Source organism: Onychomys torridus, chromosome 19 (genome assembly GCF_903995425.1).
Source record: "Onychomys torridus chromosome 19, mOncTor1.1, whole genome shotgun sequence".
NCBI classification, from domain to species: domain Eukaryota; kingdom Metazoa; phylum Chordata; class Mammalia; order Rodentia; family Cricetidae; genus Onychomys; species Onychomys torridus.
The window spans coordinates 6,131,509-6,156,334 of record NC_050461.1 but is presented as its reverse complement, the minus strand read 5'-3'; the positions used below and the strand labels follow the sequence as shown (position 1 = coordinate 6,156,334).

Here is a 24,826-nt window from a genome sequence, read left to right as displayed (position 1 = left end):
TGTGTGAAGCCCAGGTTCAATCCCCAGAACAAGAACAAAGAAAAGGAGAAAGCAAGATGAATAGAACACTCAAAAGAATTGCTTGCTTTGGTTCATAAAACTCTAGATTCTCAGATTGGATATTGAAAACCAAATTGTGTTTCGTTCATTTCCAGCAGGCCCACTAGACAGTGGGCTATTCTTCACTGGCCACGCTGATATGTATGGGTCTAGCCTCAGCTCCTGCCCCACACAGCTGGAGAGCAGAATGGGAGAGATTAAACAGCACTTTCCAGAACTTGCTTAGCAGATAGTTGGGAGTGATACCTGAGAGGTTGCCCCAACCTTCTGCCTCTAGGTGTTTTAGGGACCCCAGCATGAGGATGAAGACCTGAACACTTTATTCTCACTGAAGTAAAGATCCAAAGAGACTGAAGCTGCTAGAGCTGTGGAACCGGGCACTGAAGGTGGGAACTTCCGCGCAGAGTCACAGGGGTTTACTTTAGGTCAAGAGGTGTGTGCATTGAATGATGCTCCCTAATTCAGGCTCAGCACAACACCCAGGAGCTGTAAACTGACAGCTGCTAAAGTCTGGTCACCATGTTCTGGCCCAGGTGACAAAGTTTTGAGCATCCAGGGGCATGGTGGCGCCTGGAGAGGCCGCATGGTCACAGTCAGGCTGCAGACCCTCGCCAGCAAAGATGCAGAGCAAGCCTCAATGGAGCCAGCTGCTTTGCCAGGAAATTAATTGACTCAAAACATTTTATAGGCAGATTAGAAAGGGAAAAAAAAAAAATCTAGACAATGTTCCAAATGCCCAGAATCTAATTCAGAAGTCAATACATGTTTAATGAAGCAGAATAATGTGACCTCAAGCCAGAAAAAGCCTTAATCATAGGAATAGATTCAGAAATGGCCAGTAAGTTGGCAAAGATTTTTAAAAATTGTAGGAATAACTTACAAAGGCTCTTAGAAAATGTTAGGCAGGGCTGGGTGAAGCACAATGTCTGTTTGAAATGCCAGGATAGAGACAAGGCTGTTCTTAAAATGTAAACAAGATGAAAAAGAAAAAGAAACCTGTTCCGTTTGATAAAGTACACAAACCCACAGATCCTAGAAGCGAAGTGAATCCCAGTACACCGTTACAGCCAAGACTGTTGAGACTGACTTGCAAATAAGTGAAAGGAACAAGGAAGTAGTAAAGGCTTCCAGAAGATAAAGCACACATTACATGTAGATAAACAGGGACACAAAATGACAGCTCCAAAGCGGTGACCGCCCAGGAGCAATGCTCAGACGCATCCCTGTGGGCCTACCCTGGCGCTCTTCTTAAAGCTGCAGACCTTCGCCACTGCTTCCCTTACTAAGATCTCTTCCTGTTACTCATGACATTTGTTCATGAGTAATGTGTGGCATAATTCCATATTTATGTGTTTGTCTCCTCTGTTAGTTGTGACATTTCCCTGAGTTGTTCACTGATACATCCTTAACCTAGAGAAACAAAACAGACATGAGATTGTATATAGATCGTAGACTATGTCTGGAGTGACCAAATAAAAGAGTAATAGTCGGTAACTCACAGGGTTCTCTAGGGAACAAGAACCAACTGTGTGTGCGTGTGTGTGTGTGTGTGCGTGTGTGTGTGTGTGTGTGTGTGTGCGTGTGCGTGTGTGTGTAAAGACAAAAGAATTTTAAGAAATCACCTCATTACTGTGGAGGCTTGCCAGTTCTTGAAATAGCCAGTGAGCTAACAGGTTGGAAACTCTAGGAAGAGTGGTACTTAAGCCCGGAGCAGTCTGCTTCCTGTTCTATTAAGACCCTTGGCTGGTTGCACAAAGTATGCTTTGCTCCATGTCCGCTCCTTTAAACACAACTTCATCCAAGAGCTGCAGTCACAGAACCATCTAGTGCTCAACCAAATATCTGGGCACTGTGGCTCAGCCAAGTTCACATCAAGTTAACCATCCTAATAAGACTGTAGAGGTACCTGAATCACACAGAGTACAGCCAGGTAATGGCATAAGTTGGTTCAGCCATCTAATAGAGTTGAGTATATATACACACAGACAGCAACGGATTACTTCTGTATTATAACCTGAGAAGTACTTGAGGTCACAGATATGGTTAAGATTTTTTTTCCAAAGAATTGTTTATCGTGTGAAGGAAATGGAAACAATGTAAATATTTAATAGTAGGGAGAAGGATCAGTTGTGTGGTATCCCTAGATTGTATATATAGCATCAAGCAGGTAAAATTTGTAAAACAAATTTATATAGATCACTGCAAGCTAGTTGTCAACAAGCTATTATGTAAGAGCTGAGTTAGGTAGGGAAGGACATGTATAGCTTGATGTTGCTCATATCAGGCCTGACAACTCAAAACAATAATATATTACCTGTTGAATTTTTTTTAGGTTTTTATCATAGGTTTTCATCATGATTCTTTTCACTACCTGTGTGAATACTTTTTCATACTAGAAATTTCCAGAAGCCAGTTCCCATCAACCTCTGATCTTGTGCTAAAATTGACTGAGGAAATACCTGAAGAGCTCAGTAGAAATGTGCAAGTGAAGCCCCTTGACTTCCATATGAGCATCCACTCTGCTAATCCTTACTCATTGAGAACCGTAACTCTTAAAATGGGTCAACAGACCTAGAAGTCAAATGTGTTAATGTTCAAAATGTCACATTCCATGTTCTTAGATAATAGAGGAGAAATTTAAATAAAAATCACTGCATTCTGCTTTCCTGTGCTCTCAGATCCCGAGTTTGGAGTGAAGACATTGACTTTGAAGTTACTTTTTCCTTAGCATTTGTTATAATTGGATATAAAGTGCCCTCCACGGCCTCTTGAACATTCGGTCCCCAGCTGCTGGTTTTGTTTTGAGAGGTGGTAGCTCCTTGAAGGGGTGTGGTCCTGGAGGAAGTATGTCATTTTGGGGTGGGCCTTGAGGTTTGTAGCCCAACCTGGCTTCCTGACCTGTCTGTTTCCTGACCTAGAGGATATGAACAAGCTTCTGCTGCATGCCCTCCCTGTCATGGCAGACTGTAGCCCCTTAAGATTAGTGCTTTCTCCCTCGAGAAGCTTCTTGTCAACTGTTTGGTCACGTTGATGGGAACAGCAATAATACCGACTCCACAGGCTGCTGAGAGCAAGTCCTCTGACTCGGCTTACATATTGTTGTCTCTTTGCAGCTATCTGATGATGGTCGCTACGTCTTGTTGTCCATCTGGGAGGGATGTGATCCTGTAAACCGACTGTGGTACTGTGACCTCCAGCAGGGATCCGACGGTATCACCGGTAAGTTATTTGTCTTACATAACTACCCTAGGATACCCCATTAAAAAGGGGGTACATCAACCTTCAGTTGGCTCTCAGACAGCCATCTTTCTTCCTACCATGCCATCTCAGTTCATAAACATGGTTGTGCTCTTGCATGTGATTAAAAACAAGGAGATGAAGCTGGCTGCTTGCATTTCCCCTGCAGATCGAGGTTAAGCATGTTTTCTGCACCTGTTTGTGATGAGGTCCTGTGTGGTAGGGAAAAGTGGGGGTATTGGCCTGCAGCGGTTTATAGTCATAGATTTGTTAGGATGTAAACTGTCCCAGGCATGTGGTTAGTACAAAGGTGGGTATTTACCAGATTAACAGGTAGTCATACGATGACCCCTCCTAAGCCGTGTACACAGTGACAGCCAACTTTTGCCTTCTGAAGTCACATACATCACCATAGTGAGCACAGAACCAGGGCAGTCACTGGGCAGATGATGCACACTTTTAACTCCAGCACCGGGGAGTACTAAGATCAGGCATTAAAGCTTTTGGCTCCATAGTTTACTTTGTTGAAGTTTGACCAGCCCAGAAAATCTGTCACATAGCTGATTACTAGATGAGGATGCCTAACAAATTAGTGTAAACTAGTGATTATTTCGGAGACCCTTCACATGGGATTCCAAAATACACAATTCTAATACATTTCTGAATAATTTATTTGCCTTGTTAATAGTATCAGACATTCTGATATGAAGGTGTTTCCTTTTGATTGGGTATTACTTCACTTAACTGCTGAGCTCCATGCTGCCATTCTGGCAGTCACTGAACACACACAGCCGTGCAGGAGGCTGGTCGGTAATTTATTCCAACAGTGCTGTGCCTACAGAGCTATAGCCGCCACATCAGTGTTCACATTCTCTGTAAGGAGCAGGCCACTACCGAGTTTTCCACGGGATCTCTGCGGAGCTCAGCAAACCTCTTTAGGTTGAGCCCAAACGAAACATCGTTGCTGTCCTTGCTCACAACCTGTGTTTCTTATGCGGTAGAGAGGATGTGGGCTTCCCCTGGCTTATTAAAAATCCCAGTTACAGTGTTCCTTCTCAAGAGAGAGCTGTTTGCATTTTCTGTTCACAACTTCATCATGTCTTTAAATTATTAAGTAGGATTATGCTATTAAAGGACACAAGCTAACAAATGAAAAGCCACAAATTGCTTAACTTAAGATAGGTAGGGAAGTTCCGTCCACATGTTTGTACACTGAGCTGCAGTTGCTAGCTCCACGTGAATAACAGATAGCAGTGTTATGTTTGTGAGGTAGATGGTTCCTGCGTGGTTTGTGGATGTGTATGGGCGTTGGCTCACGTGCTTGTGGGAACCATTCAGGGAAGTGTGAGCTCTGTAGGGCCGGTTGTCAGGAAGGTCAGGCAGGCTGGTGCTGTTGTCCCTAAGTGGACTGTCTTCTCTGGGGAAGCCATGTGTCTAACCTTTTGACTTTTCAGTTATTGAGCAAGGCTCATGTGTTGCCAATATCAATACCCTGTGCTTTACTTTAATAACATCTACAAAACACCCTGGCAGAAACACCTAAGTTAGTATGTTAGGTTAAATAGAGACATTGGGCTGGCCAGGCCCACAACCGTTGTCACGAGCTCATGGGAATCCACATGGAGAGCAGTGCAGCAAATAGCTCACATGACACTGTCCTGAGTTCACTGTTTCCGAAGGTTACTAACTGGACACTTTGGAGGTCACTGAAAGCCTGCCATCATCGTCTGTCCTACTCACAGAAGCAAGCTGACTTCTGAGTAACTGTCAGGGTGCCCGGAGCCAAAGCTGTGAGCTGCCTGTCATCTTTAATTTATTACATTTTTAAAAGATTCATTTGTCCCTATATATGTATGGGTATTTTGCCTGCATGTATGTCTGTACCAGTTGAGGATATTGGATCCCCAGAGCTGGAGTTTTGGTCAGCTGGGAACCACCATGTGGGTGCTGGGAATCAAACGGGAGTTGTCTGGTAAAAAGCTGGTGCTCTTTACCACTGAGCCATCTCACCAGCCTCTTCTTTTTATAGTTACTGCACCGGCCTTACATCTGTGGATGACAGAAGCCACAGTGGTTGGGATTGACCTACTGGGCCACGTACTCAGTTTCATACATAGGTTCAAAAAGTCACTTGCATGGGACAGTGTGGTAGAGGCATCTTGTTTGGGATTTTCATACTAATCACTGGTTCAGTGTGGTCACATGATCACAACTCTTTGAAGAAGCAATACAGTTGTTCCTTGATGTCCATATGACATGGATCCCAGGACCCCTGGCAGACACCAGAATCCACCAGTCTGTTCCTTAACATGTCATAGTGTTCTCACGGGACCTCCCACATCTGTGTCTCACTTCGTCTCTAGATGATTAGTAAGCTGAGACGGTATGAATGCTATGTAAGCAGTTGCTGTTCTGGATGGTCTAGGGGAGTGACCAGTCTAATGTACAGTATGGATGCGGTTTCTCCTTATTGTCTCTTCAGTCTGGCTGGTTGGATCACAGTTAAGTACTGTACCAGTGTGCTTAGCTCCTGAAGAGATTAAGTCGGTGTAGTCTCTGAAAAGCAGACGGCAGATGGGAATGGTGATTGGCAAGTTACTTACATGTTCACTTCAATTACAGCTGAGTATCGTGACTAGGAGGCTGTTTTTCCCTTTCAGATGTCCATGTCTGCAAATGGAAGAATAACACCTGTTTACCTGTTTACAGGGAAGTGGGTTTTGGAATCACGACACATTCGCTTTAGATAACAGAAGAGTAGGTTAAGGACATACGGAAGTTTTTTTTGTTTTCGGTTTTGGTTTTTAACTCCTAATCATCCAAGTTACTCTAAATACAGGTTTTGGTTATGAATTTGTTCACTGCGGCACAGATTCGTAATCAGAAGCGTTCTCTGTGTGTGCCTCTGTGGGCCGCTGGTGGGAAAGGTCTCAGTGTGCAGGCTGATGTCAGGGAAAAAGGGTTGTGATTGATAGAGTGAATGCCTGCTCCTTATCTGCTCCTCACTCTGTGATGCTGTTAGGAGGAAGGATAGCCACAGAACTTAAAGGTCCAGTTTACCTTAAATGGTGGAGAACTAAAAATTACACAGAATGTTAAACCATCTACCTCTGTAATACCGAAACCCGAGTATTCTTTTGATAACGCTAAAGCCCATTTGCTCCTCAAAGGCAGAAATCAACTGTCAGCACTTCTCAAGAAACTCTTTGTTAGACACTACAAAGTTGTCTTCCTTAAGAAGAGAGTCATTTCACTTCAGTGAGCTGCATGAGCCTAGACCTCACTGTCTGTCACCCACACACAGTACTTGATGGTCTCCTGAGAGCTGCACCAGCTTGTGGCAGATGACTAGTTAACTAGTTAAGGTCCCTCTAGAGACCCGTGTCCTGCCTGTAAGCCTTCCTCCTTCTGTACCAATAATAAAATTCATATTTATGCTGTTTTTTTAACTTTTGAACCCCTTATATTAGGTATGTCATAAAAATTGTTCATGAATGCATATAACCCAGTGGTTTGGGGAAGTCATCATTTTAAAATTATTGATTATAATGACTTTTCTTAGGAAAATGGCAGTATGGCACAGTAGAGGAAAATTAGATTTAAAAAAAATAACTGTTAGCAATCATTCTGTTCAAAGGCATCACATTCTGTTTTTAGCACTTGAATGCTGGGGTAATTGGGGTAAATGCTGCATTTGTAAGGTTTCCTGGGACCAGGTTCAGAGAGACACATGCGATCCCTCCCTTAGTCTCTCCCCCAGTAGCTGGCTGGCCTTACTCTCCCCAGGGGGTTGCAGGCCACATTGCTTCATAGCACCCTTTAAAGACACAAATGTGCACGAAGGAAGAAGGTTGGAAAAAGATAACACTAAGCATATTTTTAAAAACTGAGGAAGCCGTGTTATTTTATGTTATCAGAAGTTACTCTGTGTGTGTGTATGTGTGTGTGTGTGTGTGTGTGTGTGTGTGTGTAGCTTAAATGAAATTACACCCACGCTGTGTAATGCCATTCCCCGCCCCAGACCTAATAACAGCCATGAAAAACCTCCTTTTGAGTGTTTGGTCAGGGAAGTCCAAGAGAGTCCCACAACAGTATGGCTGCTGTTGCCCTTGGCAGCCTCCCAAAACTTTAGGGTAAGTCCCTGCGGATATAGGACTTGAAGGACTTGAGCCAGACCTGACCCAGACACCACCTCCCTGAGGACTAGTAGGAAAGTGGATGGACTTAGAATGCATAATATTCAGTGAGGTCACACAATCTCAGTAAGGAAAAAAATGCATAATTTCCCTCATGGGGAACCTAGTCTATAGTGTGTGTGTGTGTGTGTGTGTGTGTGTGTGTGTGTGTGTGTGTGTGTGTCTTTGTTTACATATATATGTGAATATATTTTTATTTGTATAAACATATATATACCAATTTATATTAAACAAAGATATACATGGGTGCAGTATAACATAGAAAAGAATAAGAAAGGCTAAATATTCGGGGATGTTGTAATGAACATAAGTTAGAGGATATAAAGCAAATTATTTTTCTAGTTCTGACTCTATCACTGTGTCATGGATTTTTCAGTTTTGGAGGTAGTAAAGTGTGTAAGACATATTTGTGAGTGTGAAATTCCACAGCTGCTGCATGTCTGTCCTTACTATGTAGAAGTCCATTGAGATGCATATGTAGACTTTGGGTCTGGTTAATTTCTGTGTGTGATGCTTTTGAATTCCAAGGTTTTTGGTTTTTTTTATAATAAAGTTAATTTAAATGAAAACATTTTAAATTTTACAACTGTTTTTACACAAATATAGCCACAGCTGGATCCTGATGTGCCACAGACTTACAGTGTACCGTTACAGCTAGTCAGCTCTTGAGAATTAGTGACATGCCTACAGGCTGTCGGAGGTGTTGGTGTTCAGCAGAACCTGAGTACTTGAGGAGCTTTGCCTGTGTGCAGAATCACTTGTGTGCACCGCAGAGCCAGAGGAATTTCCTGCAGTGTATTGGGTCAGGTCCATACTCAGTGGCTTCGGGTGGGTTGGGATTGTGATAAATGCCGTTGTCTCCATGACCTTTTTAAGCAGAACCGTAAGAAGGTTATGTTGTGAAATGCTTTATTGGCAGGGGGATAGTTAAAGAATCTGACATTTCACTGCATCAAGATTTGGTGTCCACAAATGTCATAGTCCAGAAAATAGAGTTTCATCATTTTTACTAGAGACAAATGAAGCTTTCTGATTACCTTCACATATTTGATTGGCAGCTAATGACTTACACTGTTGTTTCTCTACGACATGAGGGACAGCGTGTGCGTGCGTGCGTGTGTGCGTGCGTGCGTGCGTGCGTGCGTGTGTGTGTGTGTGTGTGTGTGAAGCCTTGTTTTACATGAACAAGTTATGATTGCCATAGAGTGGGTCACTTACTGAGTAATTGTGTGAGGGCAACAATTTGCCACTTAAAAGTTAAAAAGTATATTTAACCTCACATGAAGCATAATTGTAAGGTCTGGTCTGGGAGTTTGTCTGAGTATGCACTCTGAGTAGCCTTTGGGCTGAAACAACTAAAATACTAAACGCTTATGCAGGGATCTCTAAATATATTGTTGTTGGCAGAAAGGACCAGAAGTCATAGAGAACAGCAATGGGATGGAAGCAGGAGCCCAGGGGCGGACAGTGAAGGCTGTGTGCTTCGCCATGGTTGAGAGGCAATGCAGGGGTGATTGATAGGTGAAACATCCAGTCAGGGAAGGTCTGAGATGTGTACTAAGGAAGTTCTACCTTGACATTGGTGATGGAGCCATAGATGAGATAAGTATTTTCCCAAGATGCAGGAGAGAGACACTGACCTTCATATGGAGGCCACAGCGATGCCTCTGAGGTCTAGAACTCTACATGCCAAAAATTTAAAGTGTTCCTATGTTGATTATATTTGAAGAGGCAAGCAAAAGGAAATACAGACCTTCCCTGGAAGATTGGCCCTTAAACCCAGGCCCCAAGGGGTTCCACAAACAAGGTTCCAAAGGATAAGACCAGCATCGCACAGTCAACATCATCACACATTTGCTGTCATGAGAAGTGGAGTCAGTAGGCACACTGGAGTGGGATTATCAGATCCCTAGTGTCAAGTGTGTTAAACACACTTTAAAAAGATAAACCATCAATCAGCATAATACTGCCGTTAAAAAACAAAACAAAAAACCTTAGAAGCATAAGCAAGAAATAAAGACTGTGAATGACAGATCAGAAGATTACTAATACTTTTAGTAAAGCACATATAAGTTGAAATGGCCACACAACTGTTACACACGATTATTTGGCCTTTTTGTGGCAGATAGAATGAATGGCATAATCCCATCAGATGCATAGCACTGAGAGGTATGAACAGGGAGTGATCCCAGGATTATTTGACACATCATTCCCAGTGAGTTCAGTGTGTTCTTCAGTTCTGTACAAAACAGAGTTTGCAGTCAGAAGGCCGTTAGTAAGTTCAAAAGGGTCCCGTGAAAGACGTGCCATGCAGAGAGTGCTTGTGTGCAGAGAGCGCTTGTGTGAAGACATGCTGTGCAGAGAGTGCTTGTGTGCAGAGAGCGCTTGTGTGCAGAGAGCGCTTGTGTGAAGACATGCTGTGCAGAGAGTGCTTGTGTGCAGAGAGCGCTTGTGTGAAGACATGCTGTGCAGAGAGTGCTTGTGTGCAGAGAGCGCTTGTGTGCAGAGAGTGCTTGTGTGCAGAGAGCGCTTGTGTGCAGAGAGCGCTTGTGTGCAGAGAGTGCTTGTGTGCAGAGAGCGCTTGTGTGCAGAGAGTGCTTGTGTGCAGAGAGTGCTTGTGTGCAGAGAGCGCTTGTGTGCAGAGAGTGCTTGTGTGCAGAGGGCGCTTGCGTGGTGACGGTAAAGCACAGCTGTGAGAGAGGCAGAGCCACAGTGTTGTGAAGGTGCTCCAGGGACTGTTGGGTTGGTTGGCCCGTCACTGCCCTCCTCCTGCTTTGTTTTTCCAGCTGAGTTTCAGAATGACTTCATGTCCCTGCCAACCTTCCTGGGCTACGTTTCTCTATTTCCAGTGGATTCGTTGTCTTTGACATACGAATTCTTCACACTTAGGGCAATGGTGTGTTTTTATTTTAACGTTTCCTTAGACAGAGATCTACGGTTTTGTTGTTTTTGTGTAGACCCCACATTTCGTGCTAGGTGCATTCCTAGGTGATCTAAGCTTACCTTTTCTATAAATGAAGACCCTCTCTCTGTTTTTAACAGGCTATTGCCAACATTTAGGAAGGCTTAAATTTTTATTCTTACTGCTGGTTTTATTAGTCTTAATTCAAATTACTTTTAAAAAATAATTTCACTGAATTTTTATTGTGGAGTAGTTACTAACAGTCACTTTAAAAATGATTTTTCATGTTTCCTATGACTCTTAGTTGACGGTTGAGGAAATAAAACTAAACAGAATAAAGAGATCATTCAGGCTCATGCTGGGAGTTTGATCCAAACGTGTCTGGCCACAGGACTGGGTCTCCTGTGCTGAAATTACACTTTCCCTGATAAGTTTAATTCAATGACACATTATGGAAAGATATTCTGTGGTTACAAATAAAACACCAGTGTAAAGTGCAAATACTTACTGGAGACACTGGGATAGAAGTGAATTGTCCAAATTAAAATAGAAGTTTGCTGTGGAATTGAAGTCAGGAGATGTTTAGAGAATATAACGTCGTAGAGTTCGTTCATGTATAAATTTTCTAAGATGTTCATTGAGCCTGTGTGTCAGGTACACTGTGAAACAGGTGTCTTCCAGTGAGCTTCTGATCACTAAGGGTGGCACAGAGCCAGGGTGATAGCAGATGTAGTTAGGATGTTTAGTGATGACTACTCTATACCAGTTCTTAGGAAGGAAGGACTGGAAGTGTCCAGCTTCATTGAATACACCCTTTATTTGTACCTTCAGAGTGCCCGAAGCTGAGTTCGGCATAGCAAGTAAAACCCACGAGGTATCAGCTGTTAAATCTGCTATATCTTGAGAGGAATGTCACCAAGCGTGTGCCTGTTAGAAGTGCCCAGCCTTTTGAGAGTGGGTCAGGCAGAGACACAGCCTGTGGCATGCCTGAGTACCACTAGGCCTGAGTACCACTAGCGCTCAGGAGGTGAGGCAAGCGTTGGAAAGTGCTGAAGTTGACTTAGGTATGAAAAGACTGTTGTGTGGGGACTTTATTCAGAGTGTGATGGGAAAGGCGCCACGGTGGGTTAGGGTATTAAGACATTGTGCTGTCTGGAATGAAGTAAATCAAGAGTGGCTGTGGGAAAACCAGGCAGAAAGCTAACGCTATAGGCCAGAGCTAAGACTTGGCACTGCTGACGTTCCTTAGGCCGGACCTGTGCTAGCAGCATCTCTGATCTCCGCCACTAGATGGCAGTAGCAGTCCTCACTTGCTAAGTCACAGCAACCAAAATTATCTCTAGTATTTTCAAATGCTGCCCGGAAGAGGTGTGTCTGTTGTCCTGGTTGAGGACCGCTGTAGTAGAACAGGTGGTGGCTGATGAGGACACTGTGGGGTGGCAGGAAGGCAGGCTTTGATTTGAGACTTGCTCAGAAGAGGATTTAGCAGGTATGTGGAGTGGTAGGACAGGAGACAAGATCTTTTAGTCTCCCCTAGCCCAGAGTTTTCAAGCGCTCCTTGGCATCCACTCACAGCCAGCCCTTGCTCATTCCTGCGTGTTGGAGCTTCCAGTACCATCTGTGTCTTGAGCTTTATAGAAAGGAAAGAGTCCCTCACCTCCCTCCATAGAAACGGGCCTCATTTCTTCCAGTATCAGAGGTGACAGGAACCCTTGTCTCTTCCCAGGAATCCTGAACTGGGTCAAGCTGATAGACAACTTTGAAGGAGAATATGACTACGTCACCAACGAGGGGACAGTGTTCACATTCAAGACGAACCGCAATTCTCCTAATTATCGTCTGATCAACATCGACTTCACGGACCCTGACGAGTCTAAGTGGAAAGTGCTTGTTCCAGAGCACGAGAAAGATGTCTTAGGTAAGAACAGTGGCTGCCTGGAAATTGTGCCTGTGAGCACGTTGACAGGTTGGCCCACTTCACGGTATGGTGACTAGTTCGTCAGTGTAGAACCTTTGGCTTGTGATTATTAGGAATGCCGTGCTTAAACAGTACACATTGTCTGAGAAAGAGGGACAGCTCCTGACTGAAAGCCTCTGTGTCATCTCGCCTGTTTGTTTCTACCTCCTGTAATATGAGGGTGGATTTCTGGCCATCTTGCTAGAAAAGAGAATAAACTGCCCCATGTTTAATTGAAAGCTGCCATAGGCACTTACTCATTTGATCGAAAATGATATGCTGACTTATTATAAATAAGTGCACGAAAACTGAATTTATCTAGACGGCTCACTAGTCTGGAGAGAAGGTTTTACACAAAAGTCCTTCAATGTACCAATGCAGAGTTTGTCTGTGGGAAGTGAGCATCTACGTAGGTAAGTTGACTGAGGAACTCCGAGGCCATTCAGAAGTACATCGTATGTAGTGAAGAGCCACGCCCAGGCTGCGGAGTAGCCCCTTCTCAGCCAGAGCATGCCTGCAATGTGTTCTACAGTGCATTACACGTGTGTGCACCCATGCAGACCCAGGTCCACATCTAGACCTGTGAGAAACTCCTCCCTGTCCACCAGGTTCGGCCGAAATTTCTGATATTGCTGGAGTGGACAGTGGAGAGCTGACCTCGGGACCTCAGGTTCCCATGGGCATTTCTCACTGTGTCTTTTGCTACAGCTTCTGTGGTTCTTGAGGAAGCTGAATTTGCATGGGCCTCTCCCCACCTTGGGCATTGGGCTACCCTCCACCCTCTGGTGATAACATCCCTACCTTCAACCCCCAGCCAGTGTCAGACACGCCCCAAGACAGCTCCACCTGCTCTTTCCTGCAAAATCCACACCTGCAGCTCGAGAGCCGCAGCTCAGCCCAGGTTTTCCACGAAGGTAGCAGCTGGCCATGCCTCCCTGATCCTGCCACAGTGTAGACGTGCCAGGCAGTAGTCAGGGTAGTGTTTTGTCTCTCCCAAGCTTCAGTAAGTAGAAGAGATTAACCCTGCTCCTCAGCGTGGGGAGAGACACTTACAGCATACCAGGGGTACCTTCTTCTCTTCCTCAAAAGCATCTGCTCTGACCTTCTTCTGTATTTGGATCCTGCATCGGTCACAAGATGTAGAGCAGATGCTGGACCATTTCATTCCTTTGAGCATCCTCAGGCCAAACCCCTTTCAATGTTACTTTGAGAGCCAGATGACTTCTGTCTACACTGAGGCAGAACTAGCCACATGGGGTGGGTATAGCCAGGAGCACTGCCGAGGTACCATGCTCGGCCCTACTCTGTGGTTGACCACATATGTGGGTGAGTCTCAAGGATCCTCTGGCTTTGTGTGGGTGCCCTAGTAATTTTTTAGGTATAACTTAGGTTGGAGTGATAATTCTTGTAGAAGGAGTCTTCATGGATGCTGTCAATGTTTCCTAACCATCTGAATTTTCTACCATTGTGTTAAAACATATCCTTTCTCATTTATAAATTTAACGAAGTGCAGATAGTGGCTGGAGATTGGGGGTGACAGATTTCCTTCTCTAGGCTCTTCAGGCCAGGAGGGGAAGCCTGCAATATTCTCTGCACTCGTCACATCTATAGAAGCAAAGTTGACACTACACCATCAGCAGCACAGAATGCCCTATCGAGAAGACAGTCTAGAGCAGACTCAAAGGACAGCTGCAAAGTCAGAGCTTTTATTTATGACATTCTACAAATCTCCTGCCCTTTTCCTACTCACCTGGTCTGTTTTATAATTTGGATGTTCTCATGGTTAGCACAGCTTGATGATTCTCTGACGGCTGTAATTTACTCCATTTCCCCCTGTGCTGCTTTCTTTAGAGCAGTAAGTCACATGAGCATGTGAGCTGTGCTGCTGGACTGAACCACTCCTAAGCAAGCTACTTTTGGATATGTGAATTCTTAGTTAGCTTTGGCTTTGGAAAAGTTTGTGCAGTAATCAAAGCTGCCCAAGATCGATGCCCTGATGGGCCTCCCTGTGGCCAGTGTCTTGATGTGCTCAGGAATAAGTAGTCACATTCCCAGTGTGAATTACCAGTTTTTGGGTTACAAAAATCAGCAATGTCAAGAACCGCACCATGAAACCCACGGACAGCTTGACCTTACAGTTATCTGTCCTGTAATTTCATCCCTGGCTGTGGATGGCCTGTCTCTGCTTCCGGCTGGCTTCTGTGTCTGCCGTTCTGCCCCTTCCTTCCCCATGCTCTCTGTGGGAAGAGCTGGCATCTTTCCCTCACTCTCCATATCCCTGTGCTAAATTGACACTCTTGGAAAGAGAGAACCTAAATTGAGGAACTGTTCCCCGGCATGTGGGCTTGTCACTGGGACATTTTCTTGATTGCTAGTTGATAGAGGAAGGCCAAAAGCCCTCTGTGGATGGTGCCAGTTCTAGACAGGTTCCTGCCCTGGTTTCCTGCAATAACAGACTGTAACCTTCAGGCCAAGGAAAGCCTTTCCTTCCTAAGGTGGTTTTGGTCATAGTGTTTTTCACAGAAACAGAAACCAAGCTAGGAGGCCCTGTAACGTGGAGTCTGTATCCTCACTTTGCTTCCGGCTTTGTCCCCGAGGTTCTTCCTGACTTACGATGATGTTCTTATTTCCCTCCAACCTTCTGTTACGTCCTTTGCTGTGCATTTACCTGTCAGCTGCAGCATCCTGTACTGTCCTTACCTGAGCCTTCACTCAGTTGCCTCCTCACTAGTGGCTAACCAAGCCCCCACTTCCCCACAGCTCACCAAATGCCTCAAAACAGACCACATCACCATCCCCCGAAACTGAATGACTTTTCTGAGTCTTCAAAATGGATCGCCTGTCTTTACGGTTCCCGTCCGCCCCTCCTGATCCTCACTCATTCAGGCTTGCATAGAGTCCTCTCCGCTGCCTTCACTCTGGCCTTTTCCCTGGAAGTCTTCCCACCCCACCCCGCATTTCCACACCCCTGCACTCCAGACAAAACTCATTCCTTGCTGGAGAGCTCGTACTTGTCTTGGGTCCTCAGCCAGTGATATTTATGTCCACACTTTTCTGTTGTGTGGTCACGGGTGTGTCTGTGCCAGAGTGATCTCAGTCCCCTACTTGTGTCTCCAAGACCTTTCAGGGTATCTGATGACACACTGAGAGCTTAGTATAATTCTGTGCAATGATCAGTCCTCTTATATACGGGAATATGGCTTGGCTTTGTTCTTTCCCTCTCTATATCCCTTATAGCATGATATCAAATGTAAGATATGTATGTAGGTATTTTCATTTCTTCCTCTTATTTTTGACTAAATACCTGAGCCAATCACCTTATACGAGGGAAAGCCTTGTTCTGACTCAGAGTTTTAGAGGTTCCTGTCTGTGGCGGATCTGCCCTGTTCTTCTGGTGAGCCATATTGGGAATTCTAACTTAACCTCCACACTGTCAGAAGCAAACCGGAGGAGGAGGGAGGGCTGGGGCCTCACATCTTCCAGGACACAGTCCCATGTAACTAACTCCCTTCCGCCTTCACACATGGGCCTTCAGAATACCTGCTGCTCTAGTTTGCAGCGGGGATATTTGCAGCATTGTCTAGTGTCCGGTCTGCAGGACTCATGCAGCCGTGGGTAGCCATGAGTGTGACCTAAACTCTCCATAGTTCTGAAGACTGAGCTTTGTTTTGTTGTGTGTTGTGTTGTCACGGTGAGTGCCGAAGTGGACATGGCAGTTGTCCCCATGCCGAAGACCGGGACGGGGTTAAAACGGATCCTAAAACGACTTTGGAAGTGTCCTAACGGCACACACAGAGCTTCAGCACTGCTGTCCAAGTAAATGAGTGACGTGTTCTCTGATTTTCAGAGTGGCATCTGGTTTTCTCTCCGTGTCATTTCAGAGTGGGTGGCTTGCGTCAGGTCCAACTTCCTGGTCTTGTGCTACCTCCACGATGTGAAGAACATTCTGCAGCTCCACGACCTGACCACAGGTGCTCTCCTCAAGACCTTCCCTCTGGACGTGGGCAGCGTGGTGGGATACAGCGGGCGCAAAAAGGACTCCGAGATCTTCTACCAGTTCACGTCCTTTCTGTCTCCGGGTGAGGTTCTTGACGGGGGCTGAGGTGGAGTCTTCTGGGAAATGGCAGTACCTAATGTTTGTGCCTAACGTGGGCTGGACTATAGACAGCCACTTAGAACAAATCAGGTTTTCAGAGCAAAGGAAAAGAAAAACTGTATTCCCACTAACTCTGGCTAGGAACGGGAACTGTTTTTATTTCTTGTTCTCAGTGCCAACAAATGTAACCCTTAGTCCAGGCCTTGATCTGCACAAAGACTCACAGTGTAGGTAACGGTGACAAACCCCAGGAACAGCCATAGCCAGCTTACAGAATGCCTCCCAGAATGAGCTGTGGTTCTGAAAGAACGTGTGTTATCTTGGATCTGATGGGAAAGGAAGGTGCTTCAACGGTGAGATTTTACACTTCCTGACATGGGTTCATTTCTCCCAAGGTCAAGTCATTCTGTCCTACGCCGTCTGTAAGGCCGGTCACATTCATCTTGCTTTGTGTGGACTTCTCTCCTCCACTGGATAGAGTTGTCACCACACGTGCATTGTGCTTTGCCCAGGAGTCTGCTCTGTTGGTAGTTTGTAGCTGACCAGGCAAACCCCGTCTTTACAGCAGTCTGGCTGAAAAAGCTCCCACACTTGTGCTGCTCATTTGCCAGGCTCCTCGGGAGCACTTCCTGTCCCTCTGACCTGTCACCATTGTTGGCTGGGGAGAATCCAGCAGGTGATGAAGTGACCACCCTCCTTGGAATGTGGCCAGATTGCAGTGATGCCTCATCTGGATGCAATTCCCTTTGAGCCTCCGAGTCCATAAGAAATCTTAGCGTCATGACAGGCTGGTGACAGGGCTATTAAAGCTGAGAGAGTGATGTCCCATCAGTAGCTTGGGGTGCATCAGGCTTTACTGCCCATTACCTTCCAGGGGATTGAGAGGAGGTAGGACAGGAGCCCAGGAGAGTAGAAGCAGGCCCAGAGCTGACAGTCAGGAGCCCTGACCCTTACCCGTATCCCTGGAACCTAGAGCTCAGCAGTGACCAGTAAGCAGAGGCGGCCATCCCGTCCCTGCTGTCATAGGACCCACATTTTATTCTCAAGTTCTCACTGGTTCTTTACCTTCAACTCTCTTGTCTTCCATCGCTTAAATGAATGAAGGACAGAGAGGAACACAGAATAGGGGTGACTCATCTGCTCTTAATAAAATTCAGGGTCTCGGGGGCCGTAACCTCCTCCAGTGACCCCACGTGACCATTTATTTCAGGAACAGGCTCGTCATTATCGGAGGGAAAGGGCTTGTCCTAGTGGGAAACGATGTTTCTGTGCCAAGTGATGAAATGCTGCCTGTGGCGGTGGCTGGGAAGGTTGGAGAAAAGTGTTTTCCTAGTTGCACGCTACTGGCTGCTTCCAAGAAAGCTTTAACCTCTCCCCCTGTCTCCTCGCTCATTCCCCTTCCTTCCCTTCTCTCTGAATGTAATTGACACCTAAAACCCGAGAGTGGCGTTTCCAGACTCAGGCCTTCTAAAGGCAGTGCAGAGCAGCCATCAAATAATTAAAGAAGTTCTCGGGAAAGCAAGAACTCTGAATATATGCATCCAGACACAGGCGTTATTCAAAAGACGGCCTGTGTCAGTCTGGGGATTAGCCATTCACTCCCGCAGTCAGTAGCAGAGGCCTGAGATGGTAAGTACAGCCCCAGCTTCCTACTGTGAGCATGTGCTACATCTAGCAAGGACGACAGCCGAGGTCACATCCCATGGAGGTCCATGGCAAGGACACATATTGAGCCCCAGACCATTTGTGACGTTTGCACCTCAGGTCCAGCTTGGGAAGAAACAGACAGGACAGTCTGGAACAGGATATGGTGACTACCTGTGACACAGACTGCTTAGTACTTGAACTGATTAATTTTGTGCTTGTGGAAGCGTAGGGGTTGCCTGGGGTTAGCTTCAGCCAGATTTGAACTTTGTACTACACCAGGACAGCAAATTCTAGGCCTAGCTCTGGGAGGCAGAGAAGAAAAAGCCTTTCACATGTTTTTGGAAAGACAAAAGACCTTTTAGGAGCCTTGGCTTTTGTGTTTTGTCTTTACTCCATTTTTTATAGCATTAAATCCAGCCACATAACATAGCAGATAAGATACCTACCTGAGTTACAGAACCCCATCGCCTTCTCTTCATGTGGACAATGTCGGAGATCCCTCTGGCCCTTTTTCCCCAGCTCTTCCCAGTGCTCTCTTCCCTAACTGCCTCTTCTCCATCCTCAGCCCACACCAGCTGCTCTCCTGTCTCCATCCTCAGCCCACACCAGCTGCTCTCCTGTCTCTGTCCATCCTCAGCCCACACCAGCTGCTCTCCTGTCTCCATCCTCAGCCCATACCAGCTGCTCTCCTATCTCTGTCCATCCTCAGCCCACACCAGCTGCTCTCCTGTCTCTGTCCATCCTCAGCCCACGCCAGCTGCTCTCCTGTCTCCATCCTCAGCCCATACCAGCTGCTCTCCTATCTCTGTCCATCCTCAGCCCACACCAGCTGCTCTCCTGTCTCTGTCCATCCTCAGCCCACACCAGCTGCTCTCCTGTCTCTGTCCATCCTCAGCCCACACCAGCTGCTCTCCTGTCTCCATCCTCAGCCCACACCAGCTGCTCTCCTGTCTCCATCCTCAGCCCACACCAGCTGCTCTCCTGTCTCTATCCTCAGCCCACGCCAGCTGCTCTCCTGTCTCCATCCTCAGCCCACACCAGCTGCTTTCCTGTCTCCATCCTCAGCCCACACCAGCTGCTCTCCTGTCTCTGTCCATCCTCAGCCCACGCCAGCTGCTCTCCTGTCTCCATCCTCAGCCCACACCAGCTGCTCTCCTGTCTCTGTCCATCCTCAGCCCATGCCAGCTGCTCTCCTGTCTCTGTCCATCCTCAACCCACGCCAGCTGCTCTCCTGTCTCCATCCTCAGCCCACACCAGCTGCTCTCCTGTCTCTGTCCATCCTCAGCCCACACCAGCTGCTCTCCTGTCTCTGTCCATCCTCAGCCCACGCCAGCTGCTCTCCTGTCTCCATCTTACTGTTGAAATGGCACCACTTTCATCAGGGAACATCTTAAGGCCAGACACTCCTTCCATAATGGAGTTCTTTCAATCTTAAATTCACTTTTTAGACAGCTTTCTGCTGTTTGTGGTCCAGAACATTTTTTTCAAGGCCACTTTCCCTACATGATCAGGTGGGACCTGATGTTTCAGGGGGTTACAGTGGTTCACATTGTAGTATTAAGAATGTGCAGTAGACTAACCTGGGCTAACCCAGATGACTGTACACAGGGAATATTGATAACATACATTTATCATAGAAACCATCAAGCTTATGCCTCCCTCCTTCATGTTTGTATACTTTTATACGGAATGGAGGGAGTATGGGTCACTCCTTGTAATGATAACCAGCCTCTGTTGTGTATTCATTTGATTCTGCTTTTAGAATTGTATCTCAGCTTATCTGAATGAACAGCAATGTAGAATCTGCCTGCTCCTCTCCATCTTTAGGGAATTTAATTCCAGTTCCTGGTGACTTGTCTGAGCTCTTAATTCTAGCCCCTAAACCCTTCATTATTTGTGGTGACATCAAGGTGAATCAAGTGATCACGTGGCACATGCTTGCTCTTTATTCCATCCTGTTTTTGTTGCAATGTTTAGAGCATCTTTTTCTCCCTGATGCAGGTGTGTGTGCGCGTGAGTGTGTGTGTGTGTGTGTGTGTGTGTGTGTGTGTGTGTATATGTGTGTGTGTGTGTGTGTGTGTGTGTGTGTGTGTGTGTGTGTGTGTGTGGTAGGTACCCTGTACTAATTTTAAAAGCCTCACTCACTGTCATACAGTTATATACATAAATACAGAATATTGTTTCTCAGTTGCTAGAGAAATACCTACACAGAGGGGTTGAGAGGAAAGAGAGCTGCCATTTTAATCCATGAGCAGTCAGTTTCACTGTGTCCCGTGGGATCCCAGTAAACACTAGGGTCCCAGGACCAATTTTTCTCTAACTTGACAGTTGTGTTTAAAGTACAGCAGGTACCATTTCCATACCAGCCTCTCTGGCTCGCTTTCTCAACCATAGCACTGCATTGTCTAATTATTTCCTCGACATAGTTCTTGAATATTAAGAGGGTAGCATTAAATTCAGGAAGTAGGATTTTCATTAGTGGTTTAATATGCTGGAATTCTTGGTATATATTAGTTATTTTGTGCCATGCACAATTACTGGGACAGAGTTGGAAATTTGATTCTGACATGGCATGTAATGGATCACCTTTGGTTCCTGGTTGCTGCCTGCATGTGTGTCCTTGGCTGGGTGTGTGTCAGGTGGCACAGCCCCAGAGGGAGAGACCCCTGAGTGGCTGTAGACCTTGAATAGATCATGGGGCTTCCCAGCAGTATCCTTAGGTAAATGACTGCAGATGAGTTTATCATTTTGGGGGGCTTGAGAGGGTGGCAATCTCTCTGACCTGACTTGGTTGAAAAGCTGTTGAGGTCAGTTAGGTATTCTACCTTTTCTCAGATCCCCAAAGTGCGCCAGCCTTCTGCAGTGAGTGCTGTGGGTGCTGTTGGTGTTGGCTACTTTTCTGGTTACTGTGACGAAGTGCTGGACAGAAAGCTCACAGTTTAATGTGTGTGACCCATCATGGTGGATATGGTGGTCTGAGTGAGAACACCCCCATAGGCTCCTTTAGTTGACTACTTGGTCCCCAGCTGGTGGAACTGTTTGGGAAGGGTCAGGAGGTGTGGCCTTGTGGGAGGAGGTGGGACCCTGGGGGAGGGCTTTGGGGCTTCAGAAGACTAGTCTCTCTCTTCCTCATGGTTGTAGATCAAGATGTGAGCTCTGGAGTGTTCCGCCACTCTGCCATCATGAACGCTAACCCTCTGAAGCTTTGAGCCAGATTAAACCCTTGTTTGTAAATCGCCTTGGTCATGGTGTTTTATCCCAGCAATCTAAAAGTAACTGAGACAGTGGGGAAGACCTGAGAGTTGGCTCCTCGCTCACTCGAGGGTGGATCAGGTAGCAGAGAGAGCTGAATACTGGTGCTCAGCTGCCTTCATCCTTCCCCCCCTTATATTCAGTCCAGGACCCCAGTCCATGGCATGGCACTACCCACAGTTGTGGGGAATCTTCCCTCCTCAGTGAAACCTCTGCAAATGCTCTTCAGGAACACCCAGGGCAGTAAACAGTGAGGTCACAGTGCTGGCGAGGGAGGCAGTAGCGGTGGTGCTGATGAGGAGACCGCCGCTCCTCCAGGGTACTGCTCATGTCAGACTCTTCTCGTCTGCTGGCACACCTACCAGGTGCTGATGGGCTAGGGCCCCGCCTGGTGCTAGCCTCGGGTGGTACCTAGCATCCTTGTGGCCCTTGTGTTCTAATGAGACTTGGAGGCTAACCTGAGACTTCCTCTCCTAGGTGTCATTTACCACTGTGATCTTACCAAAGAGGAACTGGAACCCATGGTTTTCCGCGAGGTGACAGTGAAGGGAATCGATGCTTCCGATTACCAGACAATCCAGGTATGGAGAAACTGATGTCTTGAACAGGACAGTTGCTGCTCACGTTCCACCTTGTCAGAAGCCGTGGAGCTAACCTATGGGAATACAGAAGACAGATATTTTCAGAGTTCCTGTTGTTTCCAGGCATTGAACCTGGCTTGGGGCTCTGCAGGAGGCTCTGTAGTCACTGCCCTCGTAGCCTTTGGGTTCTGCTCCCATGGCTGCTCCGACAGGAAACAAGTAGGGATTGCCAAGCTCAGGTTGTCAAGAGATTTGCTCTTTAGTCTGAAGTCTGTATGTTCCTGCTCAGTAGAGCAGGCACTTACAGCACCCCTGAATGAATGGATGAGCTAAAAAATTGTTCAGACAACCACACCTCGGCCCCTGGTCGCTGTCTTTCCAGGGTGTGAGACTCCTTTTGGCTTGTTTAGCTCCCTGAGGGTGTTGAGTTTTCCAGAAAAATGAATTGCTGTTTGATTGACGTGGTGGCAAACGTCTGTTCCTTTGCAGTGAGAGATTGCCCAGAGTGCTGGGTGTCTCAGGAGGCAGTCCCAGTCCAGATACAGGACCGATGCACATAAAAACTCACAGAGACTGGCAGCATGCATGAGACCCGCACAGGTCCCAGACACACAGTCCCACCCCATCAAAGAAAGCTGTCTGTAATTGGAGCATGCTGGCAGAGGAGAAACCAGTTTTTGCCAGTGGAATCTCACTGGGTATATTAGCCACACTTTCAGGTAGTCCCCATGCCCAAGAGTAGTTTGCCAACTGCAAACAAACTCGATGGTGTTTTGTGTAAGCATTTTGCCTCATTTTGTTTTGTTTGGGACTTTTGTTTGTTTGTATGTCATAGTGGTCTTTTGTTTGTTTATTTTGATTTCATGTGTGTGTGTGTGTGTGTGTGTGTGTGTGTATGTGTATGTGTGTGTGTAGTTTTGTTTTCGTTTATTAGTGTGTTTTTGTTTTAAAAAAAAGAAAAAGCATAAAGTTGGGTGGGTAAGGAGGTGGGGATGAACGTGTGCAGGAGGGGGAAACAATCAAAATTACATTGTGTGGAAAAATTCAATAAAAATTTTTCAATAAATTTTTAAAATATAATAAGCATTTCAAAGAAGCTTAAAATAAAAGGCACTCCCACCTGGAAGGCTGAGTCACACAGGCTACAGATCAGGAACCAGAATATTGGAAAGAAAGCAGTTGATGTTGAACTCAGGGATCTTGGAAGCTCCCAAAGGCATTCCCATGACATCTAACATCAGTCACTGTGGTGGGTGAAGTGCCTCAGTTGTCTAGAACTAGTCTAGTTGATGGCTAGATAGAGACTGTAAGTAAAACTTTATTTACAAAAACTGGTGGAAACTGGATTTGGTACAGGAGTGTGGTTCACCATCTGTGTCCTATGTTTACTGTTAGCAAGCTGACCTGTTTGATTGGAGAGCAGCAACACCCATGTGCTTATTCACTGTCTGACTGCTGGGTATTTTGACTGAATGGCTGCACCACAGACTCCATGACCCATTATACGTGTCCGAATTTATTTAGTATGTTAGGATCCTTCAGAGAGTTTGCTGGATTGTGATCTGTGTGAATAGTGTTTAAAGTTGAGACACTTTCAGACAGGCCTTACTTTGCCTTACACATGTGAGCAGCATTAGGTAAGTCACATAGCCTTCCTGCCACTGTGTTTCCATTGTAAGCAGTTTTCAGGATCCCTTCAGGATTATTAGAAGGTTGTAGGAGCCCGTTTTCAGGTTCCTTGTGGCTTTACCCTGCAGGTCCACATAGAGGATGATTAGGTCCTGAGTGCAGGTGTCTAAGATGGTCTGCACTTGTCTGTGCTGGGAGGAGGTCTTTTGCTCTTCCTGTTGGCATCTCTATAAATACCCTGGGGCAGAGATAGTCATAGTTTCCGGGCCCTCTCGAGGCTATCCTGTATTTTCTATCTGTTTATCTCCGCAATATAAACCGTTCTATCTAATATTTCCTGCTGCTCACACTCAAGAAAACTCTGGAGAACTGTGGGGTTGGTGGGTAAATGCCCCACAGAAGGTAATATGTATTATGAAGTAACCTAGATTGAGCACCATCTATTTAGTTCAGTAGAATAACTAGTCTTCGTGCAATTTTCTAAGCCAGCTGGACTTACTTGACACCCAGCTTCGTTTGACACTTGGGCATCTAGGATGGCTTCTGGGCGGGTTGCTGCCCCACATGCCTGTAACATGGCTCTGCAGAAAGTGTGTCCCTGTCCACTGTTGCATTTGACTCTCGTAAGGCCTTCCTCTAGTCCTTGCCTGGGCGTCCCAGTGAGGATGGTATATGTACTCTTTTCAGTTCCACACGGGAGGATAAGGCTGTAGAGCTCAGCAAGTGCTTGTGTGGAATATAAACCCCTTAGCTGTGAAGAGAGCAGCTGAAATTCCAGGAGACAGAGCTTTTGGCTGCACAGTGCCTGTATCGTTGTACAGCTCGGAGACTTCCCTGGCCCCGGCACTCCTTGACTCAAAGCTGGACCTTCTCACAGAGTTAGAGCTACTTATCTGGGGGAAGATTTGTGGTGAATAGAAAACATTTCTCTTTCCATTTTGGGTTGTATTATGCTGGACAAGTGCTCACAACCCTGAGCTATACCTAGCCCCTGGGGTAAATATTTAAGGAGCCTAGGCTAGCAGACTGGCTTGCCGAAGGGAGCATGCCGCTGCTGCTCCTGTGGTCTGTGCCTGTCACAGTATCACACTGATCATGTCACCACACCGTGGAGCTCTGTCCTTTCAGGCCTATATACAGGGGTCTGAGTTTACGTTTCTGCAGCAGAGCGTGGATGGACGCAGGTGTGCTCAGTTTGATGGTGCGCTCTGCAACCACTTCACAGGCTCTAGGGAAGGATTTGTGCATGAATGAAAAGCATCCTCGCAG

At 46.2% G+C, this 24,826-nt stretch overlaps 1 protein-coding gene across 1 annotated transcript in view; it reads left to right on the top strand.

The window, feature by feature from the left end:
• LOC118570525 (prolyl endopeptidase) overlaps positions 1-24,826 on the top strand; it is a 103,918-nt gene that overhangs the window by 46,282 nt on the left and 32,810 nt on the right. Inside the window, exons 7-10 of the mRNA XM_036169082.1 lie at positions 3,174-3,279; positions 12,122-12,313; positions 16,234-16,431; positions 21,825-21,928. Coding sequence (XP_036024975.1) covers positions 3,174-3,279; positions 12,122-12,313; positions 16,234-16,431; positions 21,825-21,928 — 600 coding nt within the window. The remainder of the gene's footprint in view (positions 1-3,173; positions 3,280-12,121; positions 12,314-16,233; positions 16,432-21,824; positions 21,929-24,826) is intronic.